At 43.8% G+C, this 18,744-nt stretch overlaps 2 protein-coding genes across 2 annotated transcripts; one reads left to right on the forward strand and one right to left on the reverse strand.

Moving 5' to 3' along the window:
- The first annotated feature begins 7,813 nt into the window (after nucleotides 1–7,813).
- LOC134190732 (protein-S-isoprenylcysteine O-methyltransferase-like) lies at nucleotides 7,814–8,664 on the forward strand. The gene has a single exon (XM_062659228.1). It carries the CDS (start codon nucleotides 8,056–8,058, stop codon nucleotides 8,647–8,649), a length of 594 nt encoding a protein of 197 aa, XP_062515212.1. The 5' UTR covers nucleotides 7,814–8,055; the 3' UTR covers nucleotides 8,650–8,664.
- LOC134190731 (uncharacterized) lies at nucleotides 8,651–14,815 on the reverse strand. The gene is made up of 8 exons (XM_062659227.1): nucleotides 14,707–14,815; nucleotides 14,361–14,645; nucleotides 14,224–14,302; nucleotides 14,075–14,121; nucleotides 10,994–11,041; nucleotides 10,840–10,909; nucleotides 8,961–9,045; nucleotides 8,651–8,906 (listed from the first exon to the last, which is right to left on the reverse strand). Exons 1-8 carry the CDS (start codon nucleotides 14,724–14,726, stop codon nucleotides 8,731–8,733), a joined length of 810 nt encoding a protein of 269 aa, XP_062515211.1. The 5' UTR covers nucleotides 14,727–14,815; the 3' UTR covers nucleotides 8,651–8,730.
- Nucleotides 14,816–18,744: the final 3,929 nt, after the last annotated feature.

The raw sequence follows: 18,744 nt of genomic DNA on the forward strand, positions 1-18,744 counted from the left end.
GTAAAGAACGGAATGTTTTGACGCCCCGTTTCCTTGAAATCCTGTTGTTTTGCAGTAGACTAGACACTGTATGGCCTAGCAACACGCATGGCATACGTATTTACACTGTAGAAGAATTGGATACCACTTAATAACAAATCACGATATTATGATGCAAGCAGCGACCACTAGACGGATCCCGGGATCCGTTTATGTAACCCTGTCTGTTAGAAGGTATGACCTCTTCAAAGTTAATTGCAGCGGAAGAAGGCGGTCTGAAACCAGTCTCTCCACGGCGAGGACTGACAATCTGGGGAATGACGAAGGCGGGGAGAGACCGGCTCGAGTCTAGGTATACTCGTGTTTGGCCAGAGTAAGCTAGCGTATGCACTGGACATCCGGGTATTCACTTTAATCTCATCTTGTCCAAATTATCCTGTAACGATGTCTCGACTGGTTGTCAGGGTTTGCGTTTTGAACTCACAGCAACGTTCAGAAAGGTATACAACAATCCTTGAGGTGCTCTTTGTGTACCAGTATACGTACATGTCGATATATATATATATATATATATATAAGCTAAAATAATTAAGCTGGACTTGCTTCTCTGGCCGAGCTCATCAATATCAAGATCGGACAACCTGACAGTTTTTTCTGTCTATTTATGTGAACATTGCTCAGGAGTCGCGTTACCTCGTAACTATAGCCTCGCGAGCCAAGCCTTCCTCCGTTCTCACTGCGCAACGTCACAAGCTGTTCGCCTGCACGCACGTGAGAGGAGGTGCATGAGCCGGAACTGCTCACATGGAGGGGAGGCTTGGTTGCAAATCCGTACGTCAGCTGCTGACGTGCAGCGGCATGTTCACGTCACGAAACTTGATCTAAATACATTGTTTTCATTGGCCGGTGACGTGATGCAATCAGAGTTACTGGAGCCATTTAGCTACCCTGGAAACGCGTTTAGTTCCTTGTTCTCACCCCATAGAGTGATGATGTCCCTAACAGTTCACACGCTGGTTGAATTCTTACCTTTCTGAGATATCCAATGGTCTTGTTTTCACGTCGTCTCCCGTATTTCGGCCCGCCTTCTATTGAACGTCTGGCCACGGAAGAGTGATCGGACACCGGCTGTTTCCTCGTTCGAGGTCGGTGTACGGCGAGGATCCGAGACACTGTCCGGGGTCCGGCCCACTCAACCTTTCACGTGAGGTGTCCTTGACACTCACGAAGATAGGATAACTATCGTCCAGTATAGGGTTAAGGTGGAAAACAGAAAGGCGCGTTGCTCGGTCGGAATTATGCTAGACTGATAGCCCCTTGCGTTGCCTTCCATATAAGGAGCGCTGCGTGCACTGCACATGCTCCACACCCTCAGAGCGCGGAAAATCTCGCTCTGTCTCCAACTATCTATGTACCGTATATTACGTGTGTTACAACAATCTCTCTGCGCGTTCAGCGCCGTTTGCGCAAGGAGAATTCATGATCAACTGCGTTTTACCTGTACTTAAACTCTTTTTGAATTCTTACCTTTCTGAGAGATCCAGTGGTCTCGTCTACACGTTGTCTCCCATATTTCGGTCCGCCTTCTATTGAAGGTCTGGTCACGAAAGAGTGATCGGACCCCGGATGGTTTCTCGCTCGAGGTCGGTGTATGACGAGAATCCGGGATATTGTCCGGAGTCTGGCCCAATCGGTGACAGCCATTCCGCCAGGACGGCTGTCACTCGCCCAAGCCGTCACCGATCTCTACACCATAATTCCTGATCTCTCTCTTGCCATTATTGTCTACCGCTACGACTCGTTCTATGGTTATCGATCGCTGTCTTCCAGTCCGTTCTCATACTCATTCATGTAGTGACCGCGGTAAGTAACACTCGTACAATATCTCGTTAGCTTCTCTGTACTCTGTTTCTAGGATTGTCTACCTGACACGAACACTCGCGAGTAGCTGGCAACCGCGGTCGGGTCCAGCCGAACGTACCGCTTGTACGCGTCGCTTCTTCACCTCCCCAAAGTTTGGATAGTAGAGTCTTCCAATCCTCGGCAAGCCACAGCTGTTGCCGCTCCCTTTCTGAAGCTGTGACCAGAATATAAATCTGGGGACACACCGCATGCCGATAAGGCTTCCCTCGGTTGTGTAACTAGGCGTTCTCTTGAAAGCGGTGACCCATCGGTGCAGAGGCAAAGAGGGGTCGGAGTAGCGTCCCTACGCGCTAGATATGCCAACACTGCTGTGACCGGACGGACCTCTGACTCCGTCTTTCCAACGTACACGAACACGCCCTGACGAAATGGGTCGTTCTTCGATTGTTTCAGTCGCACGCACAGTAGGGAAGGGGATGTCACCGAAGGACAAGTGCACAGTTGGGTCGTACGCTGACCACGATGATAATGTAAACTTTCCCGCTCGGAAGAAACCAAACAAGGCTAAGAAGCAGGCAGCCCACAACATGATCACGTTAAAATTCGCTGCTTTAGGTGACAAGTGCCGTCTCAAGGGACTGAAAATTGCTGCATTAATCGGTAGTCTTGGCTGTCGTTGTGCCGAACCACAAGAGCGCTTCGCGCCCCGCAATACAAGATCCAGGCCGGAATGTATATTTTCGAACGGATTCCTGTATTTCTCTTGGATGTGAAAGTAGCGCACTGCAGATTGGTAGCTTTTGATTGTTGCATACGCCATCCTCTCCTCCGCCAAGAATGCCACGAACCAACATAGTGTCTGTTCCAATGCTTGAAGGCCACTTACTTGAGCGCGTTGACAGAACTGCAAGTAGCGCGTGTATCCCGACCGGTACAATCTAATTGTTGACGGCGCTAGCCCGGATTCAAACAGGCTTTTAGCGGACTGTTCCAATTGTCGCAGGTTCAGTTGAGGTGGAGACTGCATATGAATTCTACCGTGCCGGGCAGTGACTGCAGCGGCACGGGGTGCAACTGTGACAGGAAATCAGAGCATTTGGCAAAAAGTTACGAGAGACCGCGTCAGCGACCCCATTTTCTGTTCCAGGAATATGCGAATCGGTAAACGTAAAATTGTAGTAAGCCCCCACGAAATGGGGTATGCGAAGTAGGTGCATCACATGCGGTTCCTTGCACGACCCCTGCTTAGTGCGGTGACCATCGCCATGTTGTCTGACACGAAGAGTACGTATTTTCTATGAAGTCGCTGCCCGAATACCATGGGCTGCAAGAATCACGGGCACTATTTCTTTGGAGAAATGTGCACTTGTGACCTTGACTTCGGCCAGTGGATTTGTATCCTTGATCTCTGCCATACACCACCACATCCCCATGACCCAGACGCGTCCGTTTGAATCGCTACCGACGGCAGCAAGCAACCTACAGCGGTTAGAAGACCACAACTGTTCCAGCGGTCTATAAATTGCACCCACCAGTTGATGTCTGCCCGTGTCTCCTTGTTCAGCCTCACGTAGTGCTGGAGCTCCTCCGGTATCGATGCCAAGTCAATCAATCTCTTGACAAATATGCGACCCGGTTTAACTACCGACGCCGCATGCTGCAACGTTCCAATGAGCCCTAGCAACTCGTGTTTTGTGCAAGCGCGTTTAGCCGACCAGTTTTGCAACAGTGCTCGTGTGCGCTCTAGTTTCTCTCGCGGGAGACGCAGCAGGGCGTTCCTCGTATCAATCCCTATGCCCAGGAAAATGATGACGTCCGCCGGATCCTCTTATTATATAGAACGATCAGGACGTCCAGGGCCTCGCACGTTTCCCGGGCCCGTGCTAAACGCTTCAAATATCAGTAGAGGAGTCAGCAACCATCCGAGTCTATTTGTGAGTTGTGCATATGACTTTTCGGCTGGCTTAATTCGCTGGGGCTGCTAAATCTCGGAAAGTTCGATAGGTATTGGGACCAATAATGGTCAAGAAGATCGCCACCTTTCGGGTGTCTGAGCCACCTTCCACTTCGACGCCCGTGACGCCGTTTGCAACGAAATACTGCGTAACGCGTGCCTCATACGCTGGCCAATGTTGCTGGTGAAGCTCAAACTTCTCCACTCTGCCCACTCCCCACGGTAGAGGGTCTGCTCTAATATTCTCCGACATCCTCGTCGCCAATGTAATGCACCGTAAGTTTCTAGCTAGACAAGGAGGAATACGCCTACTAGGGTTAGTAGAAGTGGACTTAAGTACGCCCAAACACAACTGTTATTACTCACTCAATAGACACTACAAGAACAGTGCATACTAACCGCAACTCTAATTGACTCCACCCACAATATACTACACAGCTTCATACAAAGAGGAAGAACCAGAGACAGCAGATGGTGACGCTCGTTTCCAGAAACCGAATTTGTTCGTTAGATATGGAATAGGAAATTGCGGAAACGGAAATTGCGACATACACCGACATGCGTATAGTCTAGTGTGCCCAAACAAGCCGTCTGAAGTGACGCTGAAAAACTGATTAACAGGCTAGACAAGCATTTTGCACCAACAAACGGCAACAATGTAAATTGTCGAGGAAGCACAACAACGTTGTTTGCGCGCTGGTCGGTACCATGTATACGTGATCACGAGCCAATACGTGCAGCAAGAACTAGATCGCATAGAAACACAAAATATAGTGGAGAGGGAGAGGGAGAGGGAGAGGGAGAGGGAGAGGGAGAGGGAGAGGGAGAGGGGAGAGGGAGAGGGAGAGGGAGAGGGAGAGGGAGAGGGAGAGGGAGAGGGAGAGGGGAGAGAGAGAGAGCCATAGCGAATGGGCAACGCCCTTGGTTCCAATTCCGGAGGCGGTTGGATCTATATACGTATACAATAGTGTAGGGTCTTTAATTAAAGTTGCTATCAACTCAGCTTTGAAGACGGATCAATATCCACTAACTAGGCCAGATCAAAGATCTGCTAGCTACTTTAACAAGATGGCAATACTTGCATGGATCATTTGGCCCAAGCTTATCTACTGCAAGTGCCTTGCCTCTAGACAAGGAATCTAGGAAACCTGTGACATTCAACACTCACCGAGAACTGTAGCAATATAAACGACTACCGTTCGGTACATCAAGCGCACCGGCAGTTTTCCAACAAACAATGGAAAAGGTCCTACAGGGATACAAGGTATCGTGTAGACGACATATTGGTAACTGGCAAGAGTAAGGAAGAAAACCTTCAGAAATGTGGAAGCAGTGTTCACTCAATTGATCAACTGAGCGTGGTATAATTGAAGCTCAAGGAGAAGAAATATGTTCCTTCCTGAAGGCGCAAGTCGAGTATTTAGGTTATGTTGTCAATGCACAATGTGTTCATACAGCACCGCAAAAGATGGAAGCTGTAGCTAAAGCACCAGTACCAAGCAACTTCAGCTTACAAGCACACGTTAGAATTCAGATGTTTAGAAACTCCGTTCTTTCTTGCCTTGATAACTTACTATCGAAAGTTTATTCGGAATTTGGCGTTATTGGCAAGTTCTTTGAATGCATTGCTTAGAAAAGGGTCTCTAATGGAAGTGGCAATATGCATTTGCACAGTTGAAGAAACAGTTAACCTCTGCTCAAGTTCTTACGCATAATGACCCTATAGTCTTCCGCCTAAACTAACTGTCTTAATTGTGACCCCTCTGCATATGGGCCAGGTCAATATCTAGCAGTCTTAGCTCATTGCCAGATGATGCGGAAAGATCTGTGACCTATGCTTTTCATTCCCTTACTCCAGCTGAGAAAAACTATGCTCAGATAGAGAGGGAGAGCTTATACAGCCTTATGGAGTTAAACGGTTCCGCAACTATGGAAGATCTTTCACTTTTGTAACAGACCATAAGCCTCTTACAACGAATACCTCTATTGGCTGCAGCCAGAATGCAACGCCGAACATTGATGCTATCAGCTTGCATGTACACGTTATAATTCAGACATGCTGCACGAGAATGTAGATGCCTGGTCCAGACTTCCAATTTCTGCAAAGCAGAAATCTGAGACGAGAGCACTGGCGCAGCACATGTTTAATGTACAGCAATTTCTAGTAGAAGATCTACTAGTGACAAGCCATATTTTGCCAGGAGGGAATAACTTACTATTGAAGAGAACTGCATGTCGTTTGTGGGGTATGCATACCATTATCCTTTCATCATTGAGAAGCAAAGTCTTATTGGAGCTGCACAGTTCATCCAGGCATAGTAAGAATAAAGTCAGTGGCACGGATTGCATACCATGCTGACACTGTACATGCAAAGTTTTGTTTTGAATGTCAGCCAGTTGGTTCAAATCCATCATCAGTTTTTGTGCATCCATGATCATATGGCCGAGTCGGTATAAACTTTGCGGAACCTGATATGGGACAAATGCTGGATGCTCATTCAAAATGGTTCGTTGCAGAAGAGTTTTCTACATTCCTTCGAATGAATGAAAATAATTAAACATGTCAACAGTCCACCATACCACCCAGCAACGAAATGGGAAGTGTGCAAACCGTAAAGAGGAAACTGAAGATGATAAAGAATAGAATATATCATTTGACCACAGAGCATGTAGAAGGACGGGTATGTCTCCTGCAGCGTCAGAGCTGTCCTTAAAAGGGAGGATCAGAACACGACTGGATCGTATACATCTTCAAATAGCTTTAACAAAGAAGAATCTTCAGATGGAACTAAAACGAGGTTTGATATCGTCTAAGTCCAGTTTCATACAGAGTTACAACAGCACGGCATAGGAAGATGTTCACGAGCGGCGGGGGGCGCTGATACCGATGTCATCATGAGTAAAGCTGGATTTACAATATGGGAACGCTTGAGCGTCGCGTCGCGTGCGTCCTGTCATGTTGTCTTGCGTGGGAGTGGCACGTACGCGTCACACGCATCGTACCATTCACAATACGATTTCAGCGCGCCGTAGACGTCGCTGCCTGAATTATTGAACTGACCACCCGCGCTTCGATTTTCTACTAGCACAACTCTGCCAGAACCCCCAAATTGCTCAAAATCAATTTCTACGCGTTCTCCCTTGCGCGCAGGTCTTTGTACATCTTGCAGTTGATCATCCGCAAGCAAGGACAGCTCCCTACACAATCTATAGACCGCTCAACGTCGAGTACAGCGCCGAAATCAATAATCATTGCTCACGAAAGCCACACGTGCATTTATAGTTGGCTGTGATTGGTCGAGATCAAGGTGCTACTTCCGACGCGACGTGAACAGCTTCCGGTTCGACGCTTAAATAGAACTTGTTTCTATTTCGACGCGTCGCGTCGCGAGCGTCGCGTCCGTCGAACGTCGCGTCGCGTCGACCATTTACAATTTGAATTTGTAATACGCGACGTGACGCGCGACGTGACGCGACGTGACGCGACGCGACGCGACGCGACGCTCAAGCGTTTGCATATTGTAAATCCAGCTTAAGCAAACTGCCTCGCTTGCCAGACAGTAAACAGATTTGCAAAAGTCACTGGCGCAGGAAATTTCAATTCCTACACTGAGCGAGGGGGATTCTCCCCCTAACCCCCACTTCCTACGCCGGTGTACAAGTAAATGGAATGACCTGGAAAAGACATGTTGACCAATTAAAGGAGAGATTCGTATCCAGATAAGCATTGGACAGAAGGAAGCCTCACAAGATCGGACTGCAGTGATACCTGACACATGGATCCAGCGCCAACCGTGCCAAAACACGTTTTAGTAGCGAGCCGAGCAAATTGATCAAGCACTGAACTAGGCGCTTGATCGTTCGATTGATCAAGCGCAATCTAGAATATTCACTTAGTGCTCGCGGATTATTTTTGGCACGGTTGGCGTGCCGAGCCATCCTACAATGTACACTGTACGGCACCGGTAGCGCTGAATAGCCTCGCGACCCCAGTTACAGATACGGGATTTCTGCACATGGAAGCTTTGGTGGCGGGAGCGTCGTTTGGGATCGGAGCTGTATCAGTTGGCGAGCTGCATGCCTTTGGATGGTTTCCGGTACTTACTAGCGCTTGTTGGGTGATCGTTTTCAGTGTCTCCTGTAGGAAGCCATCGCTTGTTTTTGCCGGTGGCATTGCTCTATTGCTGGGGCTGCTTTGTGGTGAAGGAGCGTACACCTATGCTACACTTAATGTACCTCTCTGTAACGTTGGACTTTACATGTCTGCTTTGGCGTTCTTTCACTGGTCAGAATATTTCACGACGGCACTCTTCAACAATCACAAGCTTAGCCTCGACTCATTCTTGCTGAACCACAGCAAAGAGTATACTCTAGCAGCCATGTGTAGCTGGCTAGAATACGGTGTTGAGTACTATTTCTTCCCATTCGTAAAGTCGTGGGTGTGGCTTAGTAGATCAGGAGTTGTGATGGTGATAGTAGGAGAGAGTTTACGGAAAGTAGCAATGTTCACAAGCCGTTCAAATTTCTCTCACTCGATAGCGTACAAGAAGACAAAGGACCATCAATTAGTTACACATGGCATCTACAGCTGGTTTCGGCATCCTTCATATGTGGGATGGTTTTACTGGAGTATTGGAACACAACTTTTACTCTCCAATCCTGTGTGTCTGGTAGGGTACACAGTAGCTTCATGGAAATTTTTTAGAGAGCGAATAGAAGAAGAGGAAATGACCCTGCTAGCTTTCTTTGGCCGTCAGTATTTGGATTACCAGCAACGAGTAGCTACAGGTCTGCCACTAGTAAGAGGCTATGAGCCAACATATAGAGAGAGATATTTGCTATATAATCAATAGCTACTTAATTAAACTTTTATTTGTGTTTCATTTTATTGAACAGGAATATATTATAAAACAAACTCTGTTGGATATGTAAAGTCATCTTGTAGATTTTGATATGTTTTGGTTGCTATGGTATTGTGTTTGTGAGTACATTGAAGCTCGATGATCGACAGGTTCAATATCTGATGTCAATACTGAGACAGTGTGAGTATCTAAAACTTCACAGTCAATTTGCATTAGTGAAACCTCTCCTTCCTTCACATCAGCAGATCCTAGAAGACAATGTTCAAGTTTAGCAATGATTTAAATCAGAGGTCCATTCATACCATTGAATGACATTGATGGCATCATAAATGACATCTTAGGTCTTTGTGTTTTGTTGTAGTTTTCAGCTGGAAACAGCAGGTGATCCTAACATACCACATAGTGATGTCAGTCAATACCAGGTTTCTTCATACGTGTCACAAAATAACTGTAGCAGACTCATTAATACATGTAGTCTTTTAGTACTATATTGCAAAGTAATATGGTATCCAACAGACTCCTAGTACCAACCAAAACATCAGTATCAGACTATTTTTCAATGTCTTCTTGCAGTGTCTTGCTGCCTTTCGGTGTTCCTCACATCTGTACCAACTTGCCTAATTTTCATGGCCATCAAAACTTCCTTAAATTACCATTCTTTGACAAGATTTGAACAAATGTTGGGTGGCTGTGGCTATTGCAGTATTTTAACTTAAGGCACAAGTCTTCTCCCATCATTGGAAACATTAGTAATGCCAAAACCCAAAAACAGTTGCCTAAATTCTCCATGCTTGGATTAGCTTCGGTCCAGATTTCTTGCCCTAACGAAAATAACATAACAAGACACAATTCACATGCATAAAATATTCTTGAAACTTTATGTTTTATGTCTATCTGCTTACAAGGCAGTTAATTAATGACTGACACTTGTAAATACAATACTAGCCCATCATAAGGACAGTATTTCATATTACCTTCTTGGCTACAGAATGGGTGCACCACATGACAAGAATTGTGTACTGCTGTTAATGTTTGTGCTAGAATGTAGCAGACGAATTTAACTGCCTGGCCCAACAACTGAATCAACCTGACAATATGTTTTGTTGTGTGGTGTGTGCACGTGTGTGTGTGTGTGTGTGTGTGTGTGTGTGTGTGTGTGTGTGTGTGTGTGTGTGTGTGTGTGTGTGTGTGTGTGTGTGTGTGTGTGTGTGTGTGTGTGTGTACCATCAAACCTGCACGATTGGAAACATGCAGGAGCTAGAATTTTTCTCACTGGTGAGTCATGGCATAATTTCCTTTAAGCAAGGAATTTACCTGCATTTCCTTGTCTTGACTCAGGAGTACAAATGAAGAAGCAAGCACTAAAGTGCTAAAGCCTTGCTGCTAGCTTACGGAACAGCTGGTGTATAAATAAGTACCCGGTCTTTGATCGGGACAGCAATGACCACTGAACACCAGCCACTGACATTTGGGTGGCAATTCGGGTGGCAATTCGGGTGCCATCACATTGGCCAGTCGCATGTCAGTGTTTGTGCAAGTACCTGGCCTACTTTCAAGAGATTGTCACTGCACACCACAGAGTTCTTCTGAGTAGTGCACAGATGCCCAGCCTCAGAGCTGGGGAATGTTACCTAACTAAGGCAGCTCCTTACAACTTTGCCATTTGGCTGTGTGTGTTTGAAGGCTAGGTAGCTTGGTTAGGACTTAGTCTTCCTGCATACTTTATGTACACAGACACAATTTACTTTGCAAATCATGCTTTTAGGTATAATTATTGATCTCAGACTACAACAGAAGGCAACAATCTAGTCATGAGCTGCAAAAAGTCTAGGCATACTACAATTCCATTAGCAGCTGTGTGGTGGAACTACCAGTGTATGATAATTGCCAATAGACATCATCAGTTATATGTCAGGAGGGTTATGTTTAATGTCATCATGAGCTACCAGGCATAGTCAAGTGTGTAACGTATTAGTTAGGAAGGATTTAGAAAGTTTTTGTCCAAAGAACTTGCCACTGACATTTGAAGTCAAATTACATAGGAACAATAAAATGCCATGTTTTCTTCCCAAGTTAACTAACTTGAATTTTCTGTACATTGGAACAGTAAAACCACAATGCATTCTCTATTCTCAGCTATCACAGAAATGGCGAAACTAAATATGTGTATAATATGATCACCTTCAGTGACACTACATAGAAAGTATCAGCTTTTCTCTTGATAGCTTTCAAAAAGCCTTTATACTGCACACTATACAAAAGGTAGCGAGAGAGAGAGAGAACCAAGTGTTGCAGTTACACCATTTTTCTGACAGCAAACACAAAAAGGTCTTACCTGTTTAGATTTCCTAGAAATGCAATGTCACTTCTTCGCCCCATTCTCCTACAAATACACATTATAATTTTACTACAATGCTTGTCGATAGCAACACACTCGTCAATGACTACATAACAAACGCAATGCAAATTAGTGTATTCAAAGGTTTCGATCCACGCATGCATTTATGCAATAGCAACTGTAGCTGAAGATGTGTTTACACCCTTGCTTCCACAGCTCTAGAAATGCTCGATTTGTAATAAATTCGATACCATTTTGCACTAGTAAAATTTGTTTATACCATACAAAGTGACTGTCATCTCATGTGACCACAAATTCCAAACACCACTACTACTATAGTCCAATTGTCAATGTAATGAGATTCATTACATGCAGCACATAGACATCGCTCCTGGTCATGCAACAGTACAAAGCAGGTTTCCATGCAATTGTCATGAGTCAGAAAACTATTGATTTTATGTTGGCCATTACAGACAGGTAAGTCTTCATAGTTCAGTCTGGACAAGACCTGGTAATTGTGAATTGATTTAGTCTAATAGAGTGTTCTGGTATTAAAGCTCTCTCTCTATAATGTTGGTGAGTGAATGCAAGGGCGTAACTAGCCTTAAATTTATAGAGGCACCTCTATAATATCAACTTGAAAAGTGCTGCTAATATCAGTCACATGACTGGCAACAAACGCTAACAGACTATAAAACAACTGACCAAGTCTACGATTACCTGTACCATCAAATTGCCTAATGCTCTCTTTGTTGATCTTGAAGCCTGCTGGCTAAAGCCTGGTTCACAATGACGCCGACGCTGAGTTGAGCATCAAACTTCAAACAAACCGCCTCGACGTCGGCGGCATCCTTTGATGTTGACACGCCGACGTCGACGCTGGAATAGGATTCATTTCTATTGTCGACGTCGGCATCAATATTGTGAACCAGGCTTAAGTCACAGATAAATGTAAATAAATTATAGACACACCCAATTTAATTTTTTTAACTGCGATGGCCACTTTTCTAAGGGGTGGCAGTTGCATCAGTTGCCTCAAGCCTAACGCCCCTGGAATGTCTGATCACGTGACTGTAGCTGCTACAAGCGACCAAACATGAACACTGCTACATGATTGGACCATTTTGACGGAATTAAAGCATGACACGTTTGAGCAGACATAGCCACGTAGATGTGCGCGAGCACACACACACACACACACACACACACACACACACACACACACACACACACACACACACACACATTAAACTAAAAAACTACACGTTAAGAGCTGCCAGATACTGGTCACACACACACACACACACACACACACACACACACACACACACACACACACACACACACACACACACACACACACACACACACACATTAAACTAAAAAACTACACGTTAAGAGCTGCCAGATACTGGTCACACACCCAGCTAACAGCTGGGCTCCTGTGCACTACTCAGGAGAACTCTGGGCCTACGCTAGCAATCTCCTGGAGCTGAGTCAAATACTCACAGGAGCACTGGCTTGTGAAGCCAAGCCAACTGTGGTGTGAGCACCCGAAGTCTCATCTGGACCCCAGTGGCTGATGTCACGTCACAGCCAATGGCTGCTTAGTCCCCAGTCAAAGACCAGGCACTCATTTATACTCCTGAGTTGAGAGAGGTGATTGTGTGTGAGTTTCTTGCCCGAGGAAATTATGCCATCGCTCGCTATCACTGTGACTTGAACTTGCAACCCTGCAAGGTCCTGGAATTCAGCATGTATACACTCTATTGGATAACTCTCTAACCAACTGAGCCATAGCACCACAACACACACACACGCACACACACACACACACACACACACACACACACACACACACACCTGGAATGGAAATTCCACCATACCCACTATGGGCTTCGGCATCGCAGAAGCTTTCGCCAAGAAGAGCGGAACGCGCTCTAGTCTGCGAGTAGTAGCAAATACACAGTCAGATGACCAGCTTGCTGGGCTAGCGCATCCTAGCCTCACACCGTCCTCAGCTTGCCAAGACTGAAGTTAGCATGTATTTCCTCCCCCTGGCTAGCGAACTACCGGAAATACAAGGTCCCGTGGGTTACCCTCTTGGAGGGTTCAGTGAGAGGACTTACACACACACACACACACACACACACACACACACACACACACACACACACACACACACACACACACACACACACACACAAACACACACACACACACACACACACACACACACACACACACACACACACACACAGCCACATAGACCAGAAGTGCTTCAGACTCTTGGGTACGCTACTCACTCAGTCAAGTGACCTTATACAGTCCTGTTTCTGATGGCTCACAGCTGAAATAAAGACATCATCCCTGCTCAAGGATAGCCACATTCCTTGCAAAATCAATATATTAGGTTTTGAAAGGCCATAGGTAGGTATCTGGTTTGGCTGATTTGGTCACTTACTATTGAAGCAGGAATTTGCTTCCCCTACTATTGTCATACCCTTATTTTGATTAGTTGGTATGCTTAAGTCATTGTTGTGCTGCACCTTCCAATTGTGCTCCCAAGATAGACACCATTTAATAGGATTCTAGACTTTCTCAAGGATCAGCTACTGTATTATGTGCCAATTGTCTGAGTCATGCAACGGATTACCTGAGTTATTCATGCAACCAGTTGTAGTATCTAGTTAACTTTTTGCTGAGTAAATGTTGAAATGTAGGCAATGCAGGAGAGCTAACTGCAATACAGGAAGTCAGTATCAACTGTTAATTGACAGATTTGTTTCCTCTGCTCCCCTCTTTTCTTTTGCAATATGAGGCTGCTACAAATACTGCGCACTGTATAAAATTCCTTACTACGTAGTGAACAATAATTAGCAGTCGCTGTATCATCGTTGCTAATAGGTTTGCTCGTGTTACTATCGTGGTTGTGCAAGAGTATTGCTACACACATTACTTACTTCTGCACTCTGTGTAGCCATTTGGTAAGATTAAAATCAAAATTCTAGTCTACAGGTGTCTTAAAGATTGACTTACAAACTCATTATTAACATTGCATGTAAGCAATATCTGTACCTTGGACTATGCTCCAATGTTGCCAACTCTGTTGTGCTCACAGGATTCTGTTAAACCATACAGCAACATAAAACAGATAACAAGCAGTTAATATCAATTTATATGTATTTCTTTCTGTAGTCCTGCACAATAATAACTGTGGCACGTACCAATTTTTGATTCCGAGGTCCCCGTGTTCTCTTTCGTTTCTTGTCTTTACCAAAGCAGTTATCTAAGTCTTGAGTAATCCTACAGCTCACACAATGGTCAAGTACAGTAGCATCACTTTCTTCAATAGTAGCATTACCTAAAAGTCTTCCTTATTCCATCTGCTGTTATGTCAGGTAAACGTTTCATGAGAGCAGTACCTCCTGATCCTGTTTCTCTCACTCGATGGCCATCGGAACTATCTCTCATACCATCAGAAATGTTTCTGTTGAGAATGTACTCTTGAAGCCGTTCAACAGCTATCACTGCATTTTGGTTATAAGCAAGTAAAGCTCTTCCTGCTGAAGCCTTTGCTATTGTGAAAATCCCATTTTTCTCACTCATGTCTTCCTCAGACATTTCCATGCCTCCACCTACTCTTAATCTGTCAAATAATACAAACATGAACTAATAGTAATACGATTAACCTTAACGCATTGACTCACCGAGGCACCACGGCTAACATGCCTACACCACAGAAAAGAATGAACACAAGAAATCTTGTAGATCTCTTGTGCTGAAAGCCAACTGAATGCTGGTGACACTTGAGTATAGTATTCTGCAAAAATGTCAATGAGTTGCTACAACAGTACACAAGCAACACTGTAATGAAGTAAATTCAGTTAACACTAAACTCCAAAACTTCTCTCACTGAGACAATAAGCATAATAAGAAATAACATTTAGGCATGCTACGTAATACTCTGAGACACATGGACTGTCAAACACTTTGTTAGACAACAAAGGAAAACTAGCCAAGGTATAAAACAATCTAAACTAATACAAGCTGGGTTGGCCATTCTTTTCACAGGCAATGTGAAATATCAATCGTTGTGCAATGGAAATCATGTGACTGTGTTAAGATTGTACATGTTCACTATTCTTGAGTACAACAAATACACAGCTCATGATCACAAAATTGTATTCACCATTAGTGTGACAGACTAATGTGCTAGTCTAAAATTTATAGAATGTACTTTCCTCTAAATATGTTTCTTGTCTTTATTTCTTCAGCAAAGATAGTTAACTGGTCCATCTTTACAAGCAAACTGAAAAATGCCAACATAGAACTGTGTGACTAAAGCAAGGTTCATGCAGATCTAGTCTTGCCACAGCAAAAGTTTAAGTTTTAAAGATTGTCATAGCAAAGTACACTTTGACAGGAAACTGAGTTCTTCTAAATTATTGAAATGTTAGTCCAGTATCACATGGAATTACAGTAGGATGTCACTTATGCAAACACCAGTTAACCAAACGTGTCAGTCCACCAGACAACCTGTGCCTCACACTCACTCTAAGCATTGCCGCACAAAATGGTAATGTGCATGCGCATCAGAGTACACGGTAGTTCTCATCCGTATGGCAAAGTTGAAACCCCAATAGCCAACAAAAGAAGAAGCAAAAACGAGTCGTTCTTTCTATATAGAAGAAACAGTAAAAATTTGCATCAAGCTTCAGACAGCTGCAGCTACTCTTGTAATGGTTAAGACTGTAATCGCCAACTCGACCGTGTGTGGCATCGTGAAAACCAAGGAGAAACTGCAGAATTTCTGCTCTCAGCTGCAAGACAACTATTGCACCAAAAAAGGCTGCATAGTTCAAGTCCCAGACCGTTTATGTAGGTGTGGCAAGTAAGCGTCAGTTATCCAGACTATTCAGAGTTATGAATGGGTCAGGAAACGGAAGTGGAAGTGTTCAGATCAAATAGTGATATCCTACTGTAGTGGCATTATTGGCAAAACTAAAGTGTTGTCCTTAAATGGACATTTGACAGCTGTTGCTTTGAAGCATTTTGTCACCATTTCTTTCAGTATTGCACTGTAGTGCTTGTTCATTTCACCAAGAAGTGACTGAAGCAATTCCCAGTTGATGCCTTGAAAGGCCTTGTTGTGTGGAGCCAGAATGCATCGACGGTGAGCCATTCAATGTCTTTGTAATGTGAATACAAATTCAGATAAACTCAATCCATCAGCTCCTAGCAATATTGTGCAACAGTGCCTAGGTCCTTCAGAATGCAGATTTGTATCCTTGTAATGAATTACACAAATGTCTCCACTTCCAGCTCACAGCCAAAAATGCTAACTCTGCATTATGTCCACTACTGTACAATGCAGATAGACTCTCATGTTTGTTGTCAGAAAATCAGTCTCGACATACTGTTATAGATGCAATGTGATACAAACATCATTTTTTGGCTGGCAAAGGTACCACCTCAAACACCAGAGTTTGATGGAAGCTGCCAAACAAGACAATATCACCAAGCAATCGCCAAACAAGCAATCTAGTCAAGTCTTTCACGTCTTGTACAGTGCAATCTAAAGCATCAAAGCAGTTTTGTCAGCCATAGGATCATCCAAAAACATGGCTCTGCACTCTTTCAGCACAGATGCCATTGATGGTCTTCTCCTAATGTTGCACCAGGATAGTTGACCCTTATACAGTTGAGTGGTATCTTTGTTGGGTAGACGACACAGACTTTCAACTAGATGATATACTGCATCTGGCCCCGCACTTTGAAGTAGGGATTCCATCCGCGTGAATCCTTTATTTGTTTGCAACCCACTAACATCATCTGAAATACTGCATTGTATTTATTTATGTTTAAAAGGATATGCTCGGCTTCCTCTGTTTGTCCTTGAAGCAGTTCCTTCGGTAATGGTCTAAGTGAAAAACCATTACTACTAGTAAGTGGTGCAAGTTGCCATTTAATACAGGAACAGCTTCTACTTTGTCCCCGTGTTGACATGTTCAATGGTGGTTGCAAGAGTAAGTGGCTTAGCAGCATTGCAGCAAAGAGCAAATGGAGCACTTGGCTGGTTCTTGTCTAACTTGCATACTCTGCAGAGGGAAAAATGACAATCGTTTCGAACATCTAAAAAGTGTTTCGTCATCAAGTAAATACCATACCCGGTATTTTTAAATGCATTACAAATTTTGTAGACACTCAAATCGCACATTATACTAATTAGATGTTTTGTTTAGTTTTGAATTGAAATAATCATACATTAATACAGTCTTAACTTTTCTATTCTCAGTCAATTATACTAAGCAGAATCGTTCTGAAGTGCAACAATAGGTGTTTATGCAGTAGCACAGGACACCTGTAAAAGAGTTGACTTTTTATGATCCACATGCATTTGGCGTCATTAGCCTTTTTGAGAGGGTTGTTGCTACACTACAAAGTAGTTATGACAGCTGATGCTAAAATCCATTATTGTAGTTGCCTTCCATTGAGCCTTCAAGTCTACACAGAAGTAATGCTACTGTCACAATGAAACATGAAGAAACACTATTGTTTAAATTTTGAAATGAACACAAACATCAGCACAAGAACGACGTCATTCCCATTTGAAAAACAGGTTTTCTAATGCTTCTTTTGGGACGTTTTCAGCATAAACTCAAGTCAAAGGATGGATTGGTGAACTACTGCTTAAGCCCTGTCTACGCGAGACCAGAAATAGATCACGATCCAATCGGGATAGCAAGCTCCACACTGAACTGCACCTTGAAAACAATATCTCCACATCTCTTTGGTATTACATAACTGATAGGTTTGAAATGGCAGATGTGTACATGTGGGTTGTTTACTTGTAGAAAGCGTTAATACAGCAATGTAAGGCAATTCAAATTGAGCAAACTAGAACAAAGAAGAATGAGGAGGATTAGATGTTCTGACTACACTCATGCGCACGTGAAGGTAACGCCTACTATTTTCATATTGGATTCACAATCGATGTGTATCGAATCCACATGTTGATGCAGATTGGATATATCGCGATCGGATTGTGATCGTATCGCAATCATGATCTGATTGCCTCGAAAGTGCATTACGAGTGGATGCGATGTCTGAGGTTGAATCGCGATCCAGTTGCCAGTGTGGACAGGTGCATAGAGTCTGTTAGAAAGGCAAGGAAGCAGGACAGTGTACTGGTACAGTAACTACGAAACACAGTAAAGTATGCATACTGCTATAAAATAATAAGCCAACATTCTAACAGAGGTGATTTTTTTCTTCTTAGCAGGGTTAAAGCATTACTTTGGTATAAACGCAACACAGCCCAAACATTGGAATGTAATTACAACCTTTAATTTAATCAGTGGCATTCGTTCTCATGACCATTAAGCACATAACCATACTGTCACACCAGTGATACAATGAGCAAATGCTATGCATTCCAAACCAGTTGTCAATTAGTCCAAAGATGCACTACTGCAATGGTTAATAATTGGCAAGAACTGCACATGAGTCACTTATTAGTGAATGACAAACATAATAATGCTAGCTCACTGGCATGTTCTCCACACAGGCAGATTAGATTATTAGTTGTTAGTTAATTAATTTATTTGTATGCATTCATAAAGTATATCTCATTCAAAGAATTAGCAGCCGTGGACAGAATTCTCAAAGTTAATAAATTTAACGTTGTATGCAAATTTATGTTGTTGCATGAGTATCCAGTTCTGAGAATTTATCATTAAAGGTGC

Source organism: Corticium candelabrum, chromosome 15 (genome assembly GCF_963422355.1).
Source record: "Corticium candelabrum chromosome 15, ooCorCand1.1, whole genome shotgun sequence".
NCBI lineage: Eukaryota > Metazoa > Porifera > Homoscleromorpha > Homosclerophorida > Plakinidae > Corticium > Corticium candelabrum.